The sequence below is a fragment of the Cupressus sempervirens genome, chromosome 9 (assembly GCF_028749045.1).
Source record: "Cupressus sempervirens isolate cs-2001-9-10 chromosome 9, ASM2874904v1, whole genome shotgun sequence".
NCBI classification, from domain to species: domain Eukaryota; kingdom Viridiplantae; phylum Streptophyta; class Pinopsida; order Cupressales; family Cupressaceae; genus Cupressus; species Cupressus sempervirens.
In genome coordinates, this window is record NC_143126.1 from 408,963,896 (window position 1) to 408,982,699 (window position 18,804).

The window sequence follows — 18,804 nt, forward strand, 5'->3', positions numbered from 1 at the left end:
ATATTTATATTTTGCAAATAAATATTAAAAAATAATATTATTAAAATATTAGTAATCATGTTTCAAATTATCTTTTAAAATCTAGTTTCTATATGAATGGAAAAATGTGTACCTATTCAAAATCAAAATAATTTAAAAAATAAACAAAATCATTAAATACATAATTTGTAATTTTACATCTCACGTTGTTCAATGAATTCTCTACAATAGGTTATAAGTTAAATGATATCTATCTTCTAATTGAAATAGAAATTCAAATTATTTTCTTCAAATTAGACTTGACAAAATTAAAAAACTACATAACATAAGCAATGTCATTACGTTACCAACATACATACAAAATCAAACTATTCTAAATTATAAACAAAACTTGTCAAACACTTCTATTTGTTTTGATTTCTATTTTCTATTATAGAAGACTTTATATGTAGTATATAACTTAATTAAATTAACTTTTATTTATTTTAAATAATTAGAATATGATCTAAAATGTTCATTGAAAAATATACATTTGATTTAATTTGAAAATTCTTTCTAATCATCCCCTTATTTTTTTTCACTTTGATAAATTTATGCATGTTCGTAATATTTAAAAAATTTCTAAAATTGCATCATTTTTTACATATCTTATACTATATTCTAGGACCACTAAGCTTGAATTGACTAATGTTTGAAAAAATATCTAATTAAATTTTGTGATTAATGTTATCCACATATATAAAATCAAACTATTCCAAATAATGTAGAGAAATCAATCAAATAAACTTGTATTTATATTAATTTTTAATTATTTATTATAAGATCATTTTTTCATTATATAAGTTTTTAAAATCTATTTTATATTTGTTTAAATAATTAGAGCTTAATAATAAAAAATATGAAATGAAAAATATACAAAGTGCAATTAAATTTTTTATTTCAATTATCTAGGTTTTGACACATGGTAATATGTAATTTTTAAATTTATTCTACTTTCATAATATTTTACATCCATAAAGTAGCAAAAAAATTGTATTTGAGCACCAATCTTTGCATGAAGTGTTAGTATTTTATTCTTGAATCTTGAACTACATTTACTTCATATTTCAAAAATTTCATGTTTTAACTTAAAAGAAGTTTAAAGTTTTGTGAAAAATATGATAATTAGTTATTTATTTTAGTATACCTAAAAAATGTAGTAGCTTGTCTGGTAGAGCCATACTAGGAGTCACTACCACTTGAATAATTATAGAGTTGTTTTTTTGGTTTGTCATGTTAGATTGGAACTACCTTACTTGAAGCCAAATAGGGGCTTCAAGAATTTTTATTTTTGTCTCTCTTTTTAGTCCATACTTATAGTAAGAAAATTATTCTTTTATAGAAACTTTATTTAAGTAATATAAAGGGTCATTAAGAATATTCATATTTTTCAAGATGGGTAGAAAGAATAAGTGGGAATCATTTATTAAGTTAGACATGCAAGACATCCCAAATGATGGAAGTCATTTTTCAAGTTATGAACTTGAATGGACACCTATTGGAGATGACAGTAAACAACAAATAGACTGGTGTGCTGCTATCCCTCTTGAAAGACTCCCTCACTTTGTCAAAGGAGAAGGTTTATTGGAAAGTACTGAAACAACATTTATACGTAAAAATAATTTAGAGACTAATTTGGTAAAGCCTACTAAACACGCCACAAAGATGTATTCGAGGTTTGTCTAGATTTAATAAATTGACTAAGCATGTCACTTATTTAACTATTTTGTTTATTATATTAATTAATAAATTTTTAATGTGTATAAACAGTTATCATTGTGCTTTTGGACCGCTAGATAAAAGAAATTCACCAACAAGCAAGGAAAGAAAACACAATATTATTCAAAAAAGGGGTTGTCAAACACACTTTCATGTTAGGGTTATGTATGGTAGACCAGATATTGCAATAATTACATATAATGAATTTAGCCATCAGGATGTTAATGGTGAATATTGTCATGGAAAGGATGACCTTTCTGGTGATCCAAGGAGTAGTTTTGCACCAAGGTTGTCAAGAGAATGCAAATCATACATTGAATCCTTACTATTGATGGGTGTCGGGATCGACACAATATGTGAAAAACAATACTTAGATCCTAGTCTCAAAAAGTTGATGAATATGAGGGACACATGCTTGTTAAGAAAGGATGTGTTAAATGCATGGAAACGAGTACGTTCCCTACGTTCTCAAAAACATGAAGATGATGCAAAAAGTGTATGCTTGTGGCATTTAGAGGAGAAAGATAACTTCTTCTTCTATAAAACACCAAAAAATGTGAAAAATATTCCATTTATTATAGGCATCCAAACACCATGGATGCGAGAGATGATGGTGAACCATTCACATGAGTTGCTTATTGCAATGGACTCCACGTTTTCAACAAATAAATATTGTGTAAGTAGAACAATGCTAATTTTATTTGTGAATTTTAATTTAATCATCAACATTATTTGAATAAAAAACTAATTTATTAATAATTTGTTAAATGCAGTATCAACTATATACCTTGCTTGTATTTGATGAGCAAGAAGCTGGTGTACCCGTTGCATGGGCTATAGCCTCTAGAAACAAAGTTGAGGATATAAATGAATGGCTAACTGAAATTTACAAAAGAGGGAAACAATGTAGAGAAGATTGGAGTGTCAATGCATTCATGACGGATGATGCTAGTGCTGAAATTGAAGCAATCAGGTTTTTATCAACTTTGCTCTATAGTAATAAGAGTGTAATTTATTTATTTTTAGTTTGCAAATATATTTTTCCCCAATTTTGGAATTAACTAGTTTTAATTTAAGAATCATTTTAGTAGAATTTTAATTATGAACTTTGATAATGTATTTTCTTGTAGATTATCCTTTAATTGTTGGGTGTTGTTATGCATTTGGCATGTACGTAGGGCGTGGTTGAAAAATGTGTACAAGTAAGTTAATATGTCATTAGAATATATGAAAAATCACATACATCACATAATAACTCCATATTGTGTGATATAATTCAGGTTTGTCAAAAATAAAGATGTTGGAACAAGAATATTTGATAGATTGGGTGAGATAATGTATTTAATGAGTGAGAATGAAGATGTTATTACTCATTTGATAATAAAGTTCATGGAGGAATTCAAAGAAGAGAAGGAATTCATTAATTACTTTCAAAAGTATTGGTGTCATGATCAAAGTCGTATTGGTAAGGTTACAAATTTATTCTTTATAGTTTTTATGTATTTTTAGAATTTAAATTGCTCATTCTATATGCTAAGATATAATGTTTATTTGTATAAAAATGTGGGCAAAAAACTTCTGAAGCTTCCCTCATGCAAATCAAGAAACTAATGCCTCAATTGAATCATATCACTCTCACATCAAGAGTCAACATTTAAGTGATCATTCTAGGAAATGCACAAGAAGAATGGATTGGCTCATTTATACACTTCTCCATAAGGTAGAGCCATTCTATAAAAATAAAAGATATTTGCAGCTATCTGGATTTTTAACCAACTTCAAAAAGGAAAGATATTATAGAACTGCTTTAGAGAGATCAAAAATAATGCCAGATGTAGATTGCTATCTAGATGGTCACCTACCAAACACATATAAAGTTAGAAGTCAAACTATTCCAACAAAATGGTACTGTGTTAGGAATTTTGGACCAAATTTGCATGTGTGTGATTGTGAGTGGGCAAAAAGAGGAAACACGTGCAAACATGTGTTGAAGGTCTTATATATTCTAAAGAGGGACACACATAATGAAGTTGTTGGTAAGTATCTTTTAAGATTTAAGATTAACTTATCTATATTTTAATAATGTCTTTTGAACTATATTAGTCATCTTAAATGATAAAAGTTTGTAATCCATTGGTTGTAGATGATGAGAAAGTCAGAGGAAGTTCCAATCTGGAAATTAATGTCATTGGTAATGATGATATGTTTGTTTAATTAAATATTAAATGGTTTTATGATTCTCAACATTAATTACTTGATATTTCAATGGTAGATGGTTGTATACTTTCAGACAATGAAGATGTTCTTGAGGTTGTTAATGTTGGTGAAGGTGAGACAACTACTAAATTTCAAAACCATTATTCTTAACAAAATTTTGATTTTTCCCAATATTATTGACTTTTACATTGTTATTAATATTACAGATGGTCAAAATTCATCTAGCATTATCAATGATAAGTTTAAAAAATCAGTTGATTATATAAAGTCATTGCTCCAAAATTTACCAACTAGTGATCATGACAAAGACATTTTTAGTCAATTTGTTGATAGATTTAGAGATATTCATGCATCTCTTGCTTCATCTTCCAAATTCGAACCAATCCTTGGCTCAGATAACATGTCTATGAAACGAGTTCCACCATGGTTTAGTCCATGCAAAATGAAAAAAAAAACATTCCACTCACCAAAAGCGCAAATCCCTATCTAGAAACTTAAATAGTAGAGTTGAGGAGTGTGAAAATTTCCAGTTCCCCTCAATAGGACACAAAAAGAAAAAGAAAAAAAAGGTCACAAATCGCTCAGGTGTAGCTATTGAAAAAAAAAGATATATTATTAGGCAACAAGGTGAGTGCATTTTAAAAAAATTGTTTTAGTAAGTTACATAAAATTAATCCTTACTATTATTTCATTGATTAAATATATGTCATTATAGGTTTGGTTGATCAAGAAAGCACTGTACGACGTCAGTTACCTTTCTCCATTGATCTAAACCATACAATAATAGATGAAGTGCAGTTTACAAATGGTAAGTTTTTAACTGTTAAATACCTTTATTACTTTTATAGAAAAAACCTTTATTCTTATTTCTAACCACTTTTGTATATTTTTAAACAAATCAAATCAAATATAATTGGTAGATATCAAAAATCAATGCTCGGTATTATCCCCAACTATACCTTTCAACAAACTATTACATGTAGCTAGTAATTTTTATAGTTTTTAGATTAATTACATAAATTAATTTTACACTTGAACACTTTATCTAAGATAACATGTTAAATATGAATTTTGTTGCAGCTTTGGATGATCAGCAAGAAGCTCAACAACTTGTGTTGCCCTTTTCTATTGATCTTAACCAACCATTAACAATAATAGATGTAATAGAACCTAAATATGGTAATGATATTATAAAATCATAAATAAATCAATTAATAGTCTTTACTTTGTACATTTATTTTATCAAAATTGACATATTAAGTATTCATGTTCTTGCAGGATTAGATGATCAACAAATAAATCAAGAACACATGTCACCTTTTTCTATTGAATCCAATCAGACACCAACAAAAAATGATGCAATGGAAGTGCGATATGGTAATGAAATTATGAAATGAATATACTTTTTAGTATTTAATTTACTAATGCATCATAATTTTATTCAATATATATGTTAAATGTTATTTCTTTTGCAGATCTAGCTTATCAAAAAACCATTAAAAAACATGTGGAAGCATCTTTGATTGATCTTAATCAAACAATAACATAAATGAAGACAATGCAAAGTGGAGATGGTAAGGAAAATATGAAATGAATTTCAATCAATTGTGTATCTTTAGTTTGAAAATTATTCTTATTATTAACTCAATGCATTTGCAGGTCTTGATGATATCTATGAAGTATAATGATAAATGTTTTTTTTTTTTGTAAATTGATTGAACTGATAAAATTGGTTCCAATCAAAAGAGAATTTAATCTAAGTCAAGGCAAAAAGCTTTACTATGAGGGATTTTCAGAACTTATTGTAGTATTTTATCATTCAAATATTACTTTCTTGATTTTGTGCTGTTGCAACAGATTTGATTTGTTGTCATGGTGAAAGCATTATGATGCTTTGAGTTATAGTTTTTGTACTATAGTTGTTCATTGTCATGTGTTTATGTTATTTCCAACTTCTCATGTAGCATTTTGGATAAGTTAGGATGTATATTTGACTCAACTTTAATATTGTAATAACACAAATGTTGAAGTAACATCTAAGTGTATGATATGAATAACATGGTTAGATAAGCATTTTTTTGTAACACATGAGCATGGTTTTGAATAATATGATCAAACTAAAGATTTCTTTCTCATTCTTAGTAATGACTATTGTGAACCTTGCATAAGAGGTGAATTAGATTTAAAATAGACATTTTTTTTCATTAGCAAATAATAATTTTTTAATAAAAAATAGATAAGAGGTGAATTAAATTTATAGCTAGATCTCTTGTGGAAATTTCACCTTAAATGTATCAAACTAAAGGACCAATCGATAATTATATTTTTAATAATGGACCAATCAATAATTGTATTTTTAATAATTTTGTGATATGATCTTTGATGCATCCGATTTGTTTCTATCTCCATCTTACTTTTTTGAATTTTCTAGAAGACTCAATTATCAAGGTTAATGGAATGTTCAACCTTTTTGAATTTCCTAATTCCTTCTGAGACTAAGCTATCACAAGAATGTTCAAGCTTTAAAAGGGCCAATCAAATTAGGTTGTTTTGAACTTTAGGCTACATATTGGCAAATGTACAACACTAAATAATGTTATACTATTTGTTTCTTAAAAACATGGTTGTGTCTAGAATTCTTTTACTCTTGAAGCGTAAATTCATATTTTGATGGTGAAACATGATGTAGTAAAAAAACCATTAGTATAGAGTCTTTATTGAATTATAAAAATTAGATGGTTATACTATTGAGTTCTCCATTCATGTACATTTTTTAATTTGTATTTAGAATCCTTTTAAAGATTCTTTTAAGTAAAAACATGATTAGTGTGCATTTTTAACTACATGTTAAAAAAATTCAACAATGTACTTATTTCATAGTAAAATGTGATCCAAAAAAAATTAGAATATGACTCTAAATGTTGATTAGAATGCTATATTCAAAATAATAATAACAATATTTTATTAATTGTACCACTATTGAAATAAAGACACAAAATAAAATTTAATAGTAAAGTTTATTATTATAATAAAAATAAACTACAATATCTTTGCAAAAATATTTAAATTCATTTCAATTATGAAATTAATCTTTTTTTACTTTCAAAATTTTATTCTAAAAACATTTCTCCATATTCAAAATTCAAAATATAAAATATGATTAATTTATTAAAAATTATGAAATGGTTTCATAGTAAACTTTATAGTTAGAAATATATTGCTCATTCGAGATGAAAAAATATTTATAAGTATACATGACTTGAATAAAATAATATATATAAGTATTGGAATATGATTAAAAGCAGAAATTCATTTTTTGACATGATTTTCTGATCAACCCTGACATGTTCATCCCATCACTTGGCAGAGATGTTGGGGCAGCCGGAGAAGTTGGTGCAGCTGGCCGGTGCAAATAAGTTGCACCGTAGCCGGTGCCCTCTATTCAATTCCTGTGGCAGGAACAACATTTAATGAAGCAATTATTCTTCCCTCCATTTGTCTCTTCTTTTCCCTGCATGCAACCGTCGCAAAACAATCCATTATCCAACTCTCTCTGGCTATCTCTAATCATGCCTTGTTTCTTGACAACCTTGCAATTTCTGTTTTCTTGTGATTGCATGTAAAGTTTTTGGCTCTACAAATGTTCTGTTTAGCTAGGCATCTGCTGTGGATGAAGTGGACACTAGAAAATATATGTTCAGTTTAATTACATTGGGGAAGCGTACCCCTAATGTTATAGTAAAAGAGATTACATTTTACATCTGAGGGACTTAGTTATTTACAATTTTTTTTGGCTCTAGGTATTAACAAATTGTTGTAGGGGAGGGACATATAGTTCAATATATTCTAATGGTTATGACAGTAGTTAGCATAATATTCATATTTGGTAATTTAATATTCACTAGGGGATCTCATCCCTCAAAATCATCCAGGAGTTGAGCATGGTCGAAGGGGGTTTGAACCTTGATGGATGACATTATTTCCTCTTCCCATGATCCTGGTCAAATGTGTACAAAAGATTGAGTTACAATCTTTTAGCTTTAAAGTTATTTTTTTTAGTGACGTTGTCCCATAACTGAAAGAAATGAGTCTATTTTCTCAAAAAACAACTAATTGTGTGATGCCACATCAGCTGCAAAAGTATAGGGGTCCTTAATACACATGGTTGGTCTCACTTTTTTTTGGAAGTTATTGTGGACACCTTAGCCAAGAAAACATGTTGATGTGACATCATATTTGATGGTATGATCTTAAACCTTTCCTTATAAGTTGCCAAGTAAGGTGCTCTAAAAAAAATGAGTGATTTGAAAGTTTTGAACAGGATTTTGAGAAGTCCAAAGTTAGGATGCTCAACTTATAATTATTTAGCCTTGAATGACCATTTTAAGTGATTAGATATCAACTTCGATCCTCCAATAATTGTATATTTTGGCGATGTCTTTGCAGCCGAAAAAATGCACCTGATTTGATATTTTCTGATTTTTTTAAAAAAAATATTAAATTTATAATTGACAAAACCTGTTAACTATAAATTAATTAATAATTTCAAAAAACTGTCAAATCAGGTGCATCTTTCGAGCTATTTACCTAGAGGCATATATTCTTGGTATACAAATGAAACAATTGTAAACTAAAAAGATTAAAATATGATGAACCATTGATGTATAAGAAACTAATAGACTTCTAGCTATCCTATTTTTAACTTAAAATTAATAATTGAAAAATCTAACGCACATAAAGTGCACTATTAAGAAAATTTTCTTAATTAGTGATACTCTTCTCTAAGAAACAGCTAAATTGTAAAAATAAATAAATTCATAGCTGTCCTCATAAAACTTATTGGTATTTAGCCAATACTCTCCTCCTTACGTTTATATTAAAATATGAATATCAAAATCCGTAGTAACGACTTCACAATCTCCAAGGAATATTGCGATTTAACTAATGAGGTGAAGTTTAATCTTAATTAATAGAAATCTGAGCAAGGGAAGTATGTACTTAAATGACACCTTAGCAGTACATTGGCAGTATTGGGGCAGCGACAGAGTTGGGCAGAGTTTGGGCAGTCGGACGGTGCAAATAAGTTGCACCGTAGCCGGTGCCCATCGCCAGCCTCTGTTTTTAAACTGGTTGCTTAGAAAGGAAATAATACCGTTAGCCATACTCTTTACTGCACTTCTTCCTTTAAATACTGTTCCCCACCTTCTCCATTGTACTCAAAGGAGTTGCCTAGTTTGTTCATTTTACAGTTTGAATCATTTGGAGATCTCCCTGTGAAATAGCTCTTTTTTGAAATCATTCTGAAATTTTGTCAAAATGGGTGTGAGAATAGTGAAGTCTTTGGCCGGATTTATGTTGTTGCTGAATTTCTGCATGTGTATGACCGTTGCTGGGATTGCTGGGTGGGCACTCAACAAGGCCATTGATCATCATTATGTTTCTGGTAAGTGGGTAACAAACATCTTTCATTTTGGTGATTGTTAGTCTATTCTCTACCATATCATCTGAAACCTGAAATTGATTGCTTCTTGTTTGTTTGGCAGGACCCAGAAGCAGCATTCCAGTGGGGTTCACATTTTCACCATTGTTTTTCCCCATGGGAAATGAGGCCACTGGTTTTATGGTCATCTTCTCTCTGATTGCTGGAGTTGTAGGAGCAGCTTCATGTCTTTCAGGGCTTCACCATCTTCGAGTGTGGACAGTAGAGAGCTTGGCTTCAAGTGCTTCTTCTGCCATCACAGCTTGGGCCCTTACTCTTCTTGACATGGGGTAATTAATATATAACACATCTCATTCAAATGGGGAAGGGATTCTTTCAGAATGTTTTGTCCTGGATCTATTTATTAAGATCTTTCAATAGTAGCTGCAACCAAAAGCGATTTCTTGTTTTTTGTTTAATGCTGATCATGAGCGTGTTACGAAACCTACAGATTGGCATGCAAGGAGATCCATTTACATGGCAGAAGCCCAAAACTGGTATGTTATTTTGCTTTAGTTACAATGTTTTTGAATATCTCTCCACAACATTTATATTTTATATATTGCAAAGCTACTCGATTGACAAGCTCTTCCCTATTTGAGTATTTAAAGGCAGAGAATTTATGGTTTTTTAATATGTGTTATGAAATATGGTCTGTGCAGATCACTTTGGAGGCCTTCATCATAATTATGTCGGCAACAGAATTGTTTTACATGATGGTCATCCATGTTGGCTTCTTCGCCGAAAATTATTTCTTTTGTGGAGAGAAAGAGAAAGATGTTGCCACCACTACCGCTGAGCCTGTAAAAGAAAACACACTTCCAGCTTAGGAAAATGGAGTTCACTGTTTTTGCTCGTGGCTTGTTTTTATAAGCTTTCAATGCCTTTGATTGTAATATTGTGTACCTTTATCCATAAGATAGTAAGATTGATATTATTAAACTCTATGTCACTCTACTATTTTGCATGCCATTGAATTGTACGTAAGACTAGTACTTGTTGGTATAGTAATAATTTTTAATAATTTATTTTATTAGCATACAGGTGTTGAAAAAGAAAGGTAGAATTAAATTTTAAGAATGCCATTTTAATCTACAATAACAAAAACTTCCATGAAAGTCAATAAATAAAAAGACACTAACAAGAAATTAAAAACATCATTATTAATAATGTAGTTGAAAAAATGGTTAAAATATTTGTAATGGAAGATAATATTAAAAATTAGATCTTAAATAGAATATTGAAGTGGTTTTAAAATATTTATAATAATTAGAAAATGTAATTAGATTTTTATGAAAAAAATAATGATATGAAAATATTTTTTTAATATTAATTTCTTCTATAAATGTTATTATTGCATTTTAGAAAAACAAAATAGTACAATGAAAATAGTTTCGACCTTTTATCAACTCAAGATATGTGAGAAGTGAGGAGTATCATATACTACAAATAAAGATAACGAAAAAGTAGAATTTAGTCCATAGCAACATATTTGACCTGAGAAGGGATGAGGGGTGAGCTAGGCAATGATGAAACCAGATTCTTTGGTTTCCAATTACCTTCGTCTTTCAACTTCTTCACTAGTTGCGCGAGGGGAATCTTTACTTCTTCAACCTTTTTCAAAGAGGTGTAGCCATGAACGAAATCTTCTAGCTCCATAGTCCCTTTTCCCTCTCTTAGGATCTTTAGGAAGTAAGCTTCTTTTAATTTGAAGATTGTTGTATATTATGAGTCTCAATTGAAACTTAGTAAGAAATCTAGCTTTTCCCTGAAATACATCATTATTCCTAAGTTTCCAAATTAGCTAGAGAATATGAGAGCATAAAATAGACCAAATAAATTGAATAATTTATCATTGCAGATCTTCCCAGAAAGAATATTATGAATGCTAATGTTCCCATCAAAGGAGAAACCAAACAAATCCCAGACACCTTTAGCAAAAGGGTAGGTATATTAAGAAAAACATGAAGGACAAGCTCATTATGTTGGCAAACAAGATAGATGTTAGGTACCCCTCCTAGTTTCTTGATAGGCAACTTGTGCAACTGTGATGTCCTTAATTCTGTCGGTATTTGAGTTTTAGGGATTAGCCTATTATTGTGGTGCTTGTAGGCTAATTATTGTGGATAAAGTGTGTTATGTGGCAAAGGCTTGGCTTTGGAGGGTCTTATCTTCTCCACATTTTAGTAAGCTACAGGTTGGCCTTCATTTGGCTTAGATCGGACTTCATTTGGGCTTAGTTTTGTGTACTTCCTATTTGCGTAAGTTGGTGTTGGTCAAGATGGACCCTTTCTATTTTTGGAAAGTGCATTTGGTCACATGGAGAAATAATATTTATGACTCCTATTTCAGACAACATATTTAAATGATGAGTATTTTGGGAGTTATTATATTTATAGTGGCCAAATTATTATTAATTATTAAATGGCTTATTATAAACTTATAATTTACCTTTATAATTTCACTTAAGTTGGGAGTTGAGTTATCACTGAAAAGTGTCATTTGTTAATTAGTTAAGCCAAGTCAAATGAGAGAATTTAGAGGAAGCTTCTAATTAATGTTGTGTGGTGAAGCTTCTTGAGTGAAGTTACATTTCAGCAGCAAAAGAGAATTTGGAGGTTATAAGTACAAGCCTATTTGTTGAGAAAAGCATGCTTGGATATTTATTTGCTTTTGTTGCCTTTGTGGCTTTTTCTGAGTTCTGATTTTTTGCACCCTTGCTGAAGTATAAGGGTTTTGATGCTGAGAAGTGTTGGTTAATTTACAACTAAGGTATTGTGAATTCCCTTCTTGAAGATTATCTGAAATCACCGCTGAGGTAAAGTGATTTGGTCATTTGTTTGATCTCCTTACTGTATTTATCTATGGCTAGGAGATATCATTTGTGTTATTTTATTATTATCTTGAAATTTTTGTGAGGGTTTGAATTATGGAATTATTAGTTCTAAGAAATATTTTAGTGTCTTCCATTACTCTATTATTGTTTCTTGGAGGATAGCTATTTTGAGTTTGGAGGTCTACGCTTTGCTATGGGTAATCCATTAATCTATTTACTACTGTGGAGAATTTATTGTTTAGTCTAGATGGGAATTTGTGATCAATTTTGCAAGGTTCTGTCTGATCTAGAGGGTGTTGCATTAATTATTTGTGAGGCTGGAAATTTATTACCGCAGGCTGCAATCACTTCTAGTATTGCCATTCTAAATTCTAAAACTATCTGTGATAATTGGTGGGTTGCAATTTGCAATTGGGAGGGGTTGAACAAATTCTAAGCTCTGCCTATAATATTATCAAGAGAGGCTAGGGTCATGTTTTGAGAACGTCTATCTGCTGCTAACTAAATCAGCTCTAGAATTTGCCAGGTTCTATAATATATTGTTGTACTGGACATCATAGTTGGAAATAAATAAATTACAACTAGTTGAATTTAATTGTGAAGCAAGTTACTATTTCATTTCAAAATATATGTTTCTTGTTTGAATGAGAAATGTCAGGTAGATAAATTATAAGAGATAATTGGGGTTTGTTAAAGTCATATCTAGCTAGGGATTTTACAGCAACCACAATTTCCAAAGAAAGCAAGAGATTTTAGGTTCAACCGTGTTGGACAAGAGTTTTGCCAAATATCTTTTCCAAGTCAAGGGCTTAAGGGTAAGGTTACAACAAGAGTTGAGATGATCAAGGATGGAATGGTTGGCAGTAAGGGTAGAGTAAATCTGTCTGAACTTAACAAGGTGGACAAGGGTAGAGTCAAGCCATCTTAGCTGATAGGAACAGGAAGAGGGGGAGCAAGAGTAGAAGGAGGCCAAAGATCTCTCAATCATAAGTTCAAATAAGTAATAAGTCCTCCAATGGGAATTAGGAAGGTTGAACCTACTCTGAAGATCATCCCATAGAATAAGCTTACCATCCAAAAGGATATCCTAAAATCTACAAATTCCAGCTTGTGCCCATTTCTTAGCAGAACAACCTTATACAAGAGCCAAAGGTTTGCCATATCTTTTTAGATTCCACCATATGGAACCTCTCCCACACCATCTTTTCCTAGTTCCATTCTTTGAACATGGTCCAATAGGGGCCTGCTAGTAAGCTAACCCTTCCATAAGAATTTAAAGCGATTAGATCCTTTGACAGAAAATTTAACCTCAAGAGTTGGGATATCTAGTATATCTAATCCTCTCCAATAATTTGCATGAGTAGAAGAGCCATTAAAAATATTATTTTTGACAAGGATCTTGCATGATTCGTCACCCTCAATGGCTTTCACAATCCATTTGTTTGCTAATGCAATGCCTTGAAGCCTAAGATCTTTAAGACCCAGTTCACCATTTTCCTTACTCATAGTGCACCAATCTTGGATCTAGTTGCATGCCTAGTTTTACCTCCTCTCCCATCCGACCACAAGAAATTTCTAATAATCCTTTAAAGTGAATAAAATTTTCCCACATTGAATAATCAAGCAAATGAAAAATACACAAAATATGAAGAGAGAATCTTCTAGCAGACTTGAATCCTCCCAGCCATGGTTAGATATGTGGTGTTCTACATATTAAGTTAAATCTCAATCACATTATCCTTTATCCAAAACCACATACATGATTAATATTAGGATTAACTTCAAATGAAATGCCAAGATATCTAGCTATGTGGTTTGGGCCTCCCCAACCAATATTAAATTTCTCACACCAAGTTGGAGGATTCTCATCCCAACCTAATAGGTTAGATTTACTAATAGATACCTTGTTGCCTGATGCTTTGTAAAAGATATCCAACTTAGTCATGAGATGATCCATATTTTCCTCATCAAGAATAAAAAGGATTGTAGTATCATCAACAAATTGGATGTTTAAAATTTCCTCTTGATTGGGTAAAATAGGGCCTCTAATTTTTTAGGAGAGAGCATGATCTCTAAGAAAATAATGCAAGGAGTCTGCGACAATAAGAAAGAGGGAGAGAGCCAATGGAAACTCTTGTATGATTGACATGGAAAGATAGAATACTCTTGATCTAACCCCATTAACTTCCACAGTTTTTGTAGCATCTTTCATTAAGGTTGAAACCATATGACAGAATTGATGCGGGAAACCTAAGGCATCAAGCATCATCAAGATAAATTCTTATTCAATTCTGTCATATGCTTTTTCATAGTCAATGAGGATCATACCAACTTGTCCAAAAGATTTAGCCCAATCTATGGTTTCTCAACAAGTTATTAGGTTTTCCAATATATAGCATCCTTTTACAAATCTAGTCTGAGTAAGATTGATAATCTTAGGAAGGATATTCTCTACCCTTGCTACCAAAACTTTGGCCAAGATCTTATATGATACATTAAGTAATGTGACTGGCCTCTAGTTTTTTAGAAGGGTTTTAACCCCAATTTTGTGAATAACTTTAATAAGACCAACATTGATTTATGGTTCTAAAGTTCCTCTACTAAGTACACATTCTTATAATTGTTTGCGTTCAATGCTAATCCACTTAATGTTGATTTTAAAGACTTTTTCTGGTAGGTCATCTGGCCCTGGGGCTTTTTCTATGGCCATACTCTATATAGCTCCCCTGATTTCCTTTAGAATGATGGGAGCTTCAAGAGGTACTAAATCTTCTTTAGAAAGTTTTTTAGGAATAATAGAATAGATATTCTCTCTGGTTCCTTCCATACAATTATCAACATCTTCCAACTTGAAGAGAGCTTTATAATATTTGGAGAAGGTGACAATGATAGATCCCTTATCTCCAAACGTTAACCAATTATGATCTAATTCTAGCTCCTTGAGCTTTCCTAGTTTGAAGCTTCCTAAGGTTGTGTTTAGCTCTAGTCACTGAATCTACCATTTTACCATTGAAGGGGTGGGATTGAGTAGATACTTCAACCTCATGGAGGAAGGAAACCAACTTGAACTCTTGGGCCCTACCATCCTTAGCTTTTTTTCTTCTCACTATGTTAAACATATTCTGCCAAGATTGAAGTTTCTAAGTCCATTTACTTGAAGGGTAGTTATGTTTCCAAATAGAGGAGTTGTACCAATTTATGATTGAGACTGGGACTTGAACATCCTCATCATCAAGTAGAGAAGTATTCAGAGAAAAATAATTATGCTTCTTATGTTCATGGATAGGTTGGTTAATCCTAAATATTTCCACCATGATGGGATAATGATTAGAGAGTGAAAAGGAGACAAATTGAATTGGATTATTCCGTTGAGGTTTGGAGCAGCTGAAGTTGTCTTTGTTATAATACACTCTATCAAGTCTAGAGTAGATTATCTTATCCCCTTTTTGAAAATTTGAACAAGTAAACCATATGCCTTTAGAATGAGTCTTAAGCCCCACCAGGGGATCAATAAGATTAAGTTTATTAATCATTATGTGCCAAATATATTATTCATTAGTTTTCCAATAAAATTTACATCCTCCACTCTTGTCCTTGGCATGTTCTATCATATTGAAATCTCCAGCCATGATCCATGGAAGGTCACTTGGAGAAAAGGGAGCCATTGCCAAAGTTTGACTCTATCATAGAGATCATTAGGAGCATATATAGAACACACACCAAATTCAAAGTCTTTTACTTTGAAAGAAACCCATGTTATCTTATTACAAGGGGAACACCCCCACTAACAGATAAATTTATTCATTTGAGGACCTACCAAAAAAAAAAGGTGCCTCCTTTACCTCTTTGGTGATTGGTGGAAGAAACTGAAGCATCCTTCCAAATGCATCTTTAAAAAAATTCCAATGAAAATCCAACAGCCTTAACTTCTTGTAATAATAGGATATCAACATCTATCACCCAACTTAAAAATATTTTAACAATATATTTTTTGTCAGAGGATTCCAATCCTTTGACATTCAAGGATTGCAACTAAAACATCTCCATACCCAATGTTATATATCAATTTCTATAGGGGACTAGAACCCTCTATAGCAATCTGGGAGATTCTCTTGAGCTATTTTAGAAGATTTGGCATTGCCTTTAGATTGCTGAGGTCTCCCTCCTTTCCTCCTCACTACTTCCCCCTTACCAAGAATGAAGAGCTTTGACTTAGTCAAATTTTTATGTTTGCTTCCCTTATAAATTTAGCTTTAAATGCAAGAGTTTGGTTCCATTAAAAAATCCTTCACTACCCTAGACTTTCCATCTAAGAGAATGCTAGCCTGCACCTTCTCTTCAACCTAGTAAATCTCTCTTGAGGGGCTGATAAGGACATCTTTTTGAGAATTAAGAGAAGGTAATGGAGGAGGGGTTGCAGGGTAGAAGTACAAATTTGTGTCACCTTTCAGGCTGACTTATCAGAACAATTGAATTTGAGCATTTCTATCTAAAAATCAATTTTGTTCAAACATGTGATCTAGAAAAATTCACTCTAGCTAAGTTATATATGGTGTCACACTTTTTCAATTGGAAATATCTATTAAATGCATGTTTTATACTAGTTTGCATCCAATAACTAAAGAAATAAAATTATTTTAGAAAACTGACATTTCAATAACTCTTACTATTTTATGATAATTTTTTAATAACATATAAACATCATTTTATAGAGTTCAAAGTCAAGAATATTCTCATATAGATTTTATAGTGTTTTAATTTGATATAGTATATGAGTATGTGCAAGATCATGGTCAACCAAACTATGGCCTTAAGTTACAATGAAAAACCAACAAATTAGGGTTATGTCAAATTAACACATAATTTTAAAGTGGTTTTGGACTTTATATCAAAAAATTGTAAGAAAATAATATGTAGGAAATTGAATCTAGTTTCTAAACTACTAGGCCTTATCTGGAGAAAAAATTATTTCATTGGTCAAAAGTTTGGATTTTGATGCAGTACTACAAAAATTTCAGGGCAAAAATAAAAAGTAGGTGTATGTCTAACCACCTTAATAAAAATAAAATGATAATATTTTTTAATATAATTATAGATATAAAAAGTAAACTCATGTCCGGATGTGACGCATATTTTTGGGAATTTTTATTCCAAATAAATAACTAATTATGAATTTTCTACTATAGTGTTTTTAGAATTAAAAAACTCATGTGTCTAACTACCTTAACTAGTTCAAAAAAAATCAAAATTAATTTTTTCTTTTTTTTTTCTTATACTAGTCAAAGCATAGAATGTGACACATCTTTTTGATTTCACAAATCTTATATAGTTTGAAAGTTATAGTTATTTTTCAATCAGTATGTCAATCAACACTTTGTAGCTAACTCCATTAGAAAATAAGTAATAATTACTTAACTCATAATTTGATAGACATTATATCAATGGAAAGCTAATAACATTCTCAAGAAACCCTTTTCGTTTCATCAAATTTGGGTGAAAAAAAAGTCGTCAGCTACATCATTGAAGTTAGAAACACACAACACACCAAAACACCTTTTTGGAAAAATTTTGGCATTGACCATGGTGGGTTGGTATCCAAAGCAAAACCAAGCCTACTCGGGTACCCGTTCCAAAATCGGGTATCCGTTCCCAAATCGGATACCCATTCTCAATCGAAAATCCTTTTTTTTTTTTTATTTAATGCTTTTATAATAGTATAACCCCTTTTTAGGATACTTAATATGTTTTTTAAAGGCTTTAGGATGCTTGACCATACATATAATGATTCCAAAGGATCAAAAGGAGTCATAGGGTACCTTTTGACACTTTTTAACCCATTTAATCACAATATTTGTGCTTATGGTTCCTAGGACCCCTAACCACATAAATGAAATGATCTAATGACTCAAAATAGCATTTGAATATCCCATGAGCCTTTTGACCCATTCAATGACATGAAGTGTGCTTAGGGGTCATAACATACTCTATTACCCCTTTCGTCTCATTTCTACACATAATATATATTCCTAGGACCCCTAGGAATGTATTTTCTTATTTAATGAGTCAGAAGGGATCATAGGTAACTTTATAATCCCATTTGACCCATTTAAACACATAATGTATGTTCCTAAGGGTCTTAGGATGCTTTAAACCCATATAAACGATTATAATATGTCCCTAGGAGTCATAGGACACCTAGAGACATATGTTGTCATGAAATGTGTCGAAAGGGGTCATAGGTTATCCTATGAGCTCTTTCAACCCATATAAATGATTATAAAATGTCCTTACGGGTCCTAGGACTCCTAGAGACAAATGTTATAATGAAATATGTCAAAAAGGGTCATAGGTTATCCTGTGACCCCTTTTGACCCATATAAATGATCAGAATATGTTCCTAGGGGTCTTAGGACACCTAGAGACATATGTTGTAATGAAATCTGTTGAAAGGGGTCATAAGTTATCCTATGACTCCTTTCTACCCATATAAATGATTATAATATGTCCCTAGGGGTCTTGGGACTCTTGGAGACAT

At 31.1% G+C, this 18,804-nt stretch overlaps 1 protein-coding gene across 1 annotated transcript; it reads left to right on the top strand.

The window, feature by feature from the left end:
* The first annotated feature begins 9,066 nt into the window (after positions 1-9,066).
* LOC149539007 (membrane protein PM19L-like) lies at positions 9,067-10,375 on the top strand. The gene is made up of 4 exons (XM_089799041.1): positions 9,067-9,397; positions 9,498-9,723; positions 9,885-9,930; positions 10,096-10,375. Exons 1-4 carry the CDS (start codon positions 9,271-9,273, stop codon positions 10,261-10,263), a joined length of 567 nt encoding a protein of 188 aa, XP_089655167.1. The 5' UTR covers positions 9,067-9,270; the 3' UTR covers positions 10,264-10,375.
* The last annotated feature ends 8,429 nt before the right edge of the window (positions 10,376-18,804 follow it).

What these genes read in the sequence shown, in the direction of transcription:
- LOC149539007 (XM_089799041.1), top strand. Translation starts at nt 9,271, where the DNA reads ATGGGTGTGAGAATAGTGAAGTCTTTGGCCGGATTTATGTTGTTGCTG. An exon ending in TGATCATCATTATGTTTCTG is followed by an intron (nt 9,398 to 9,497) that starts GTAAGTGGGTAA and finishes TTTGTTTGGCAG; the next exon opens with GACCCAGAAGCAGCATTCCA. An exon ending in CTTACTCTTCTTGACATGGG is followed by an intron (nt 9,724 to 9,884) that starts GTAATTAATATA and finishes CGAAACCTACAG; the next exon opens with ATTGGCATGCAAGGAGATCC.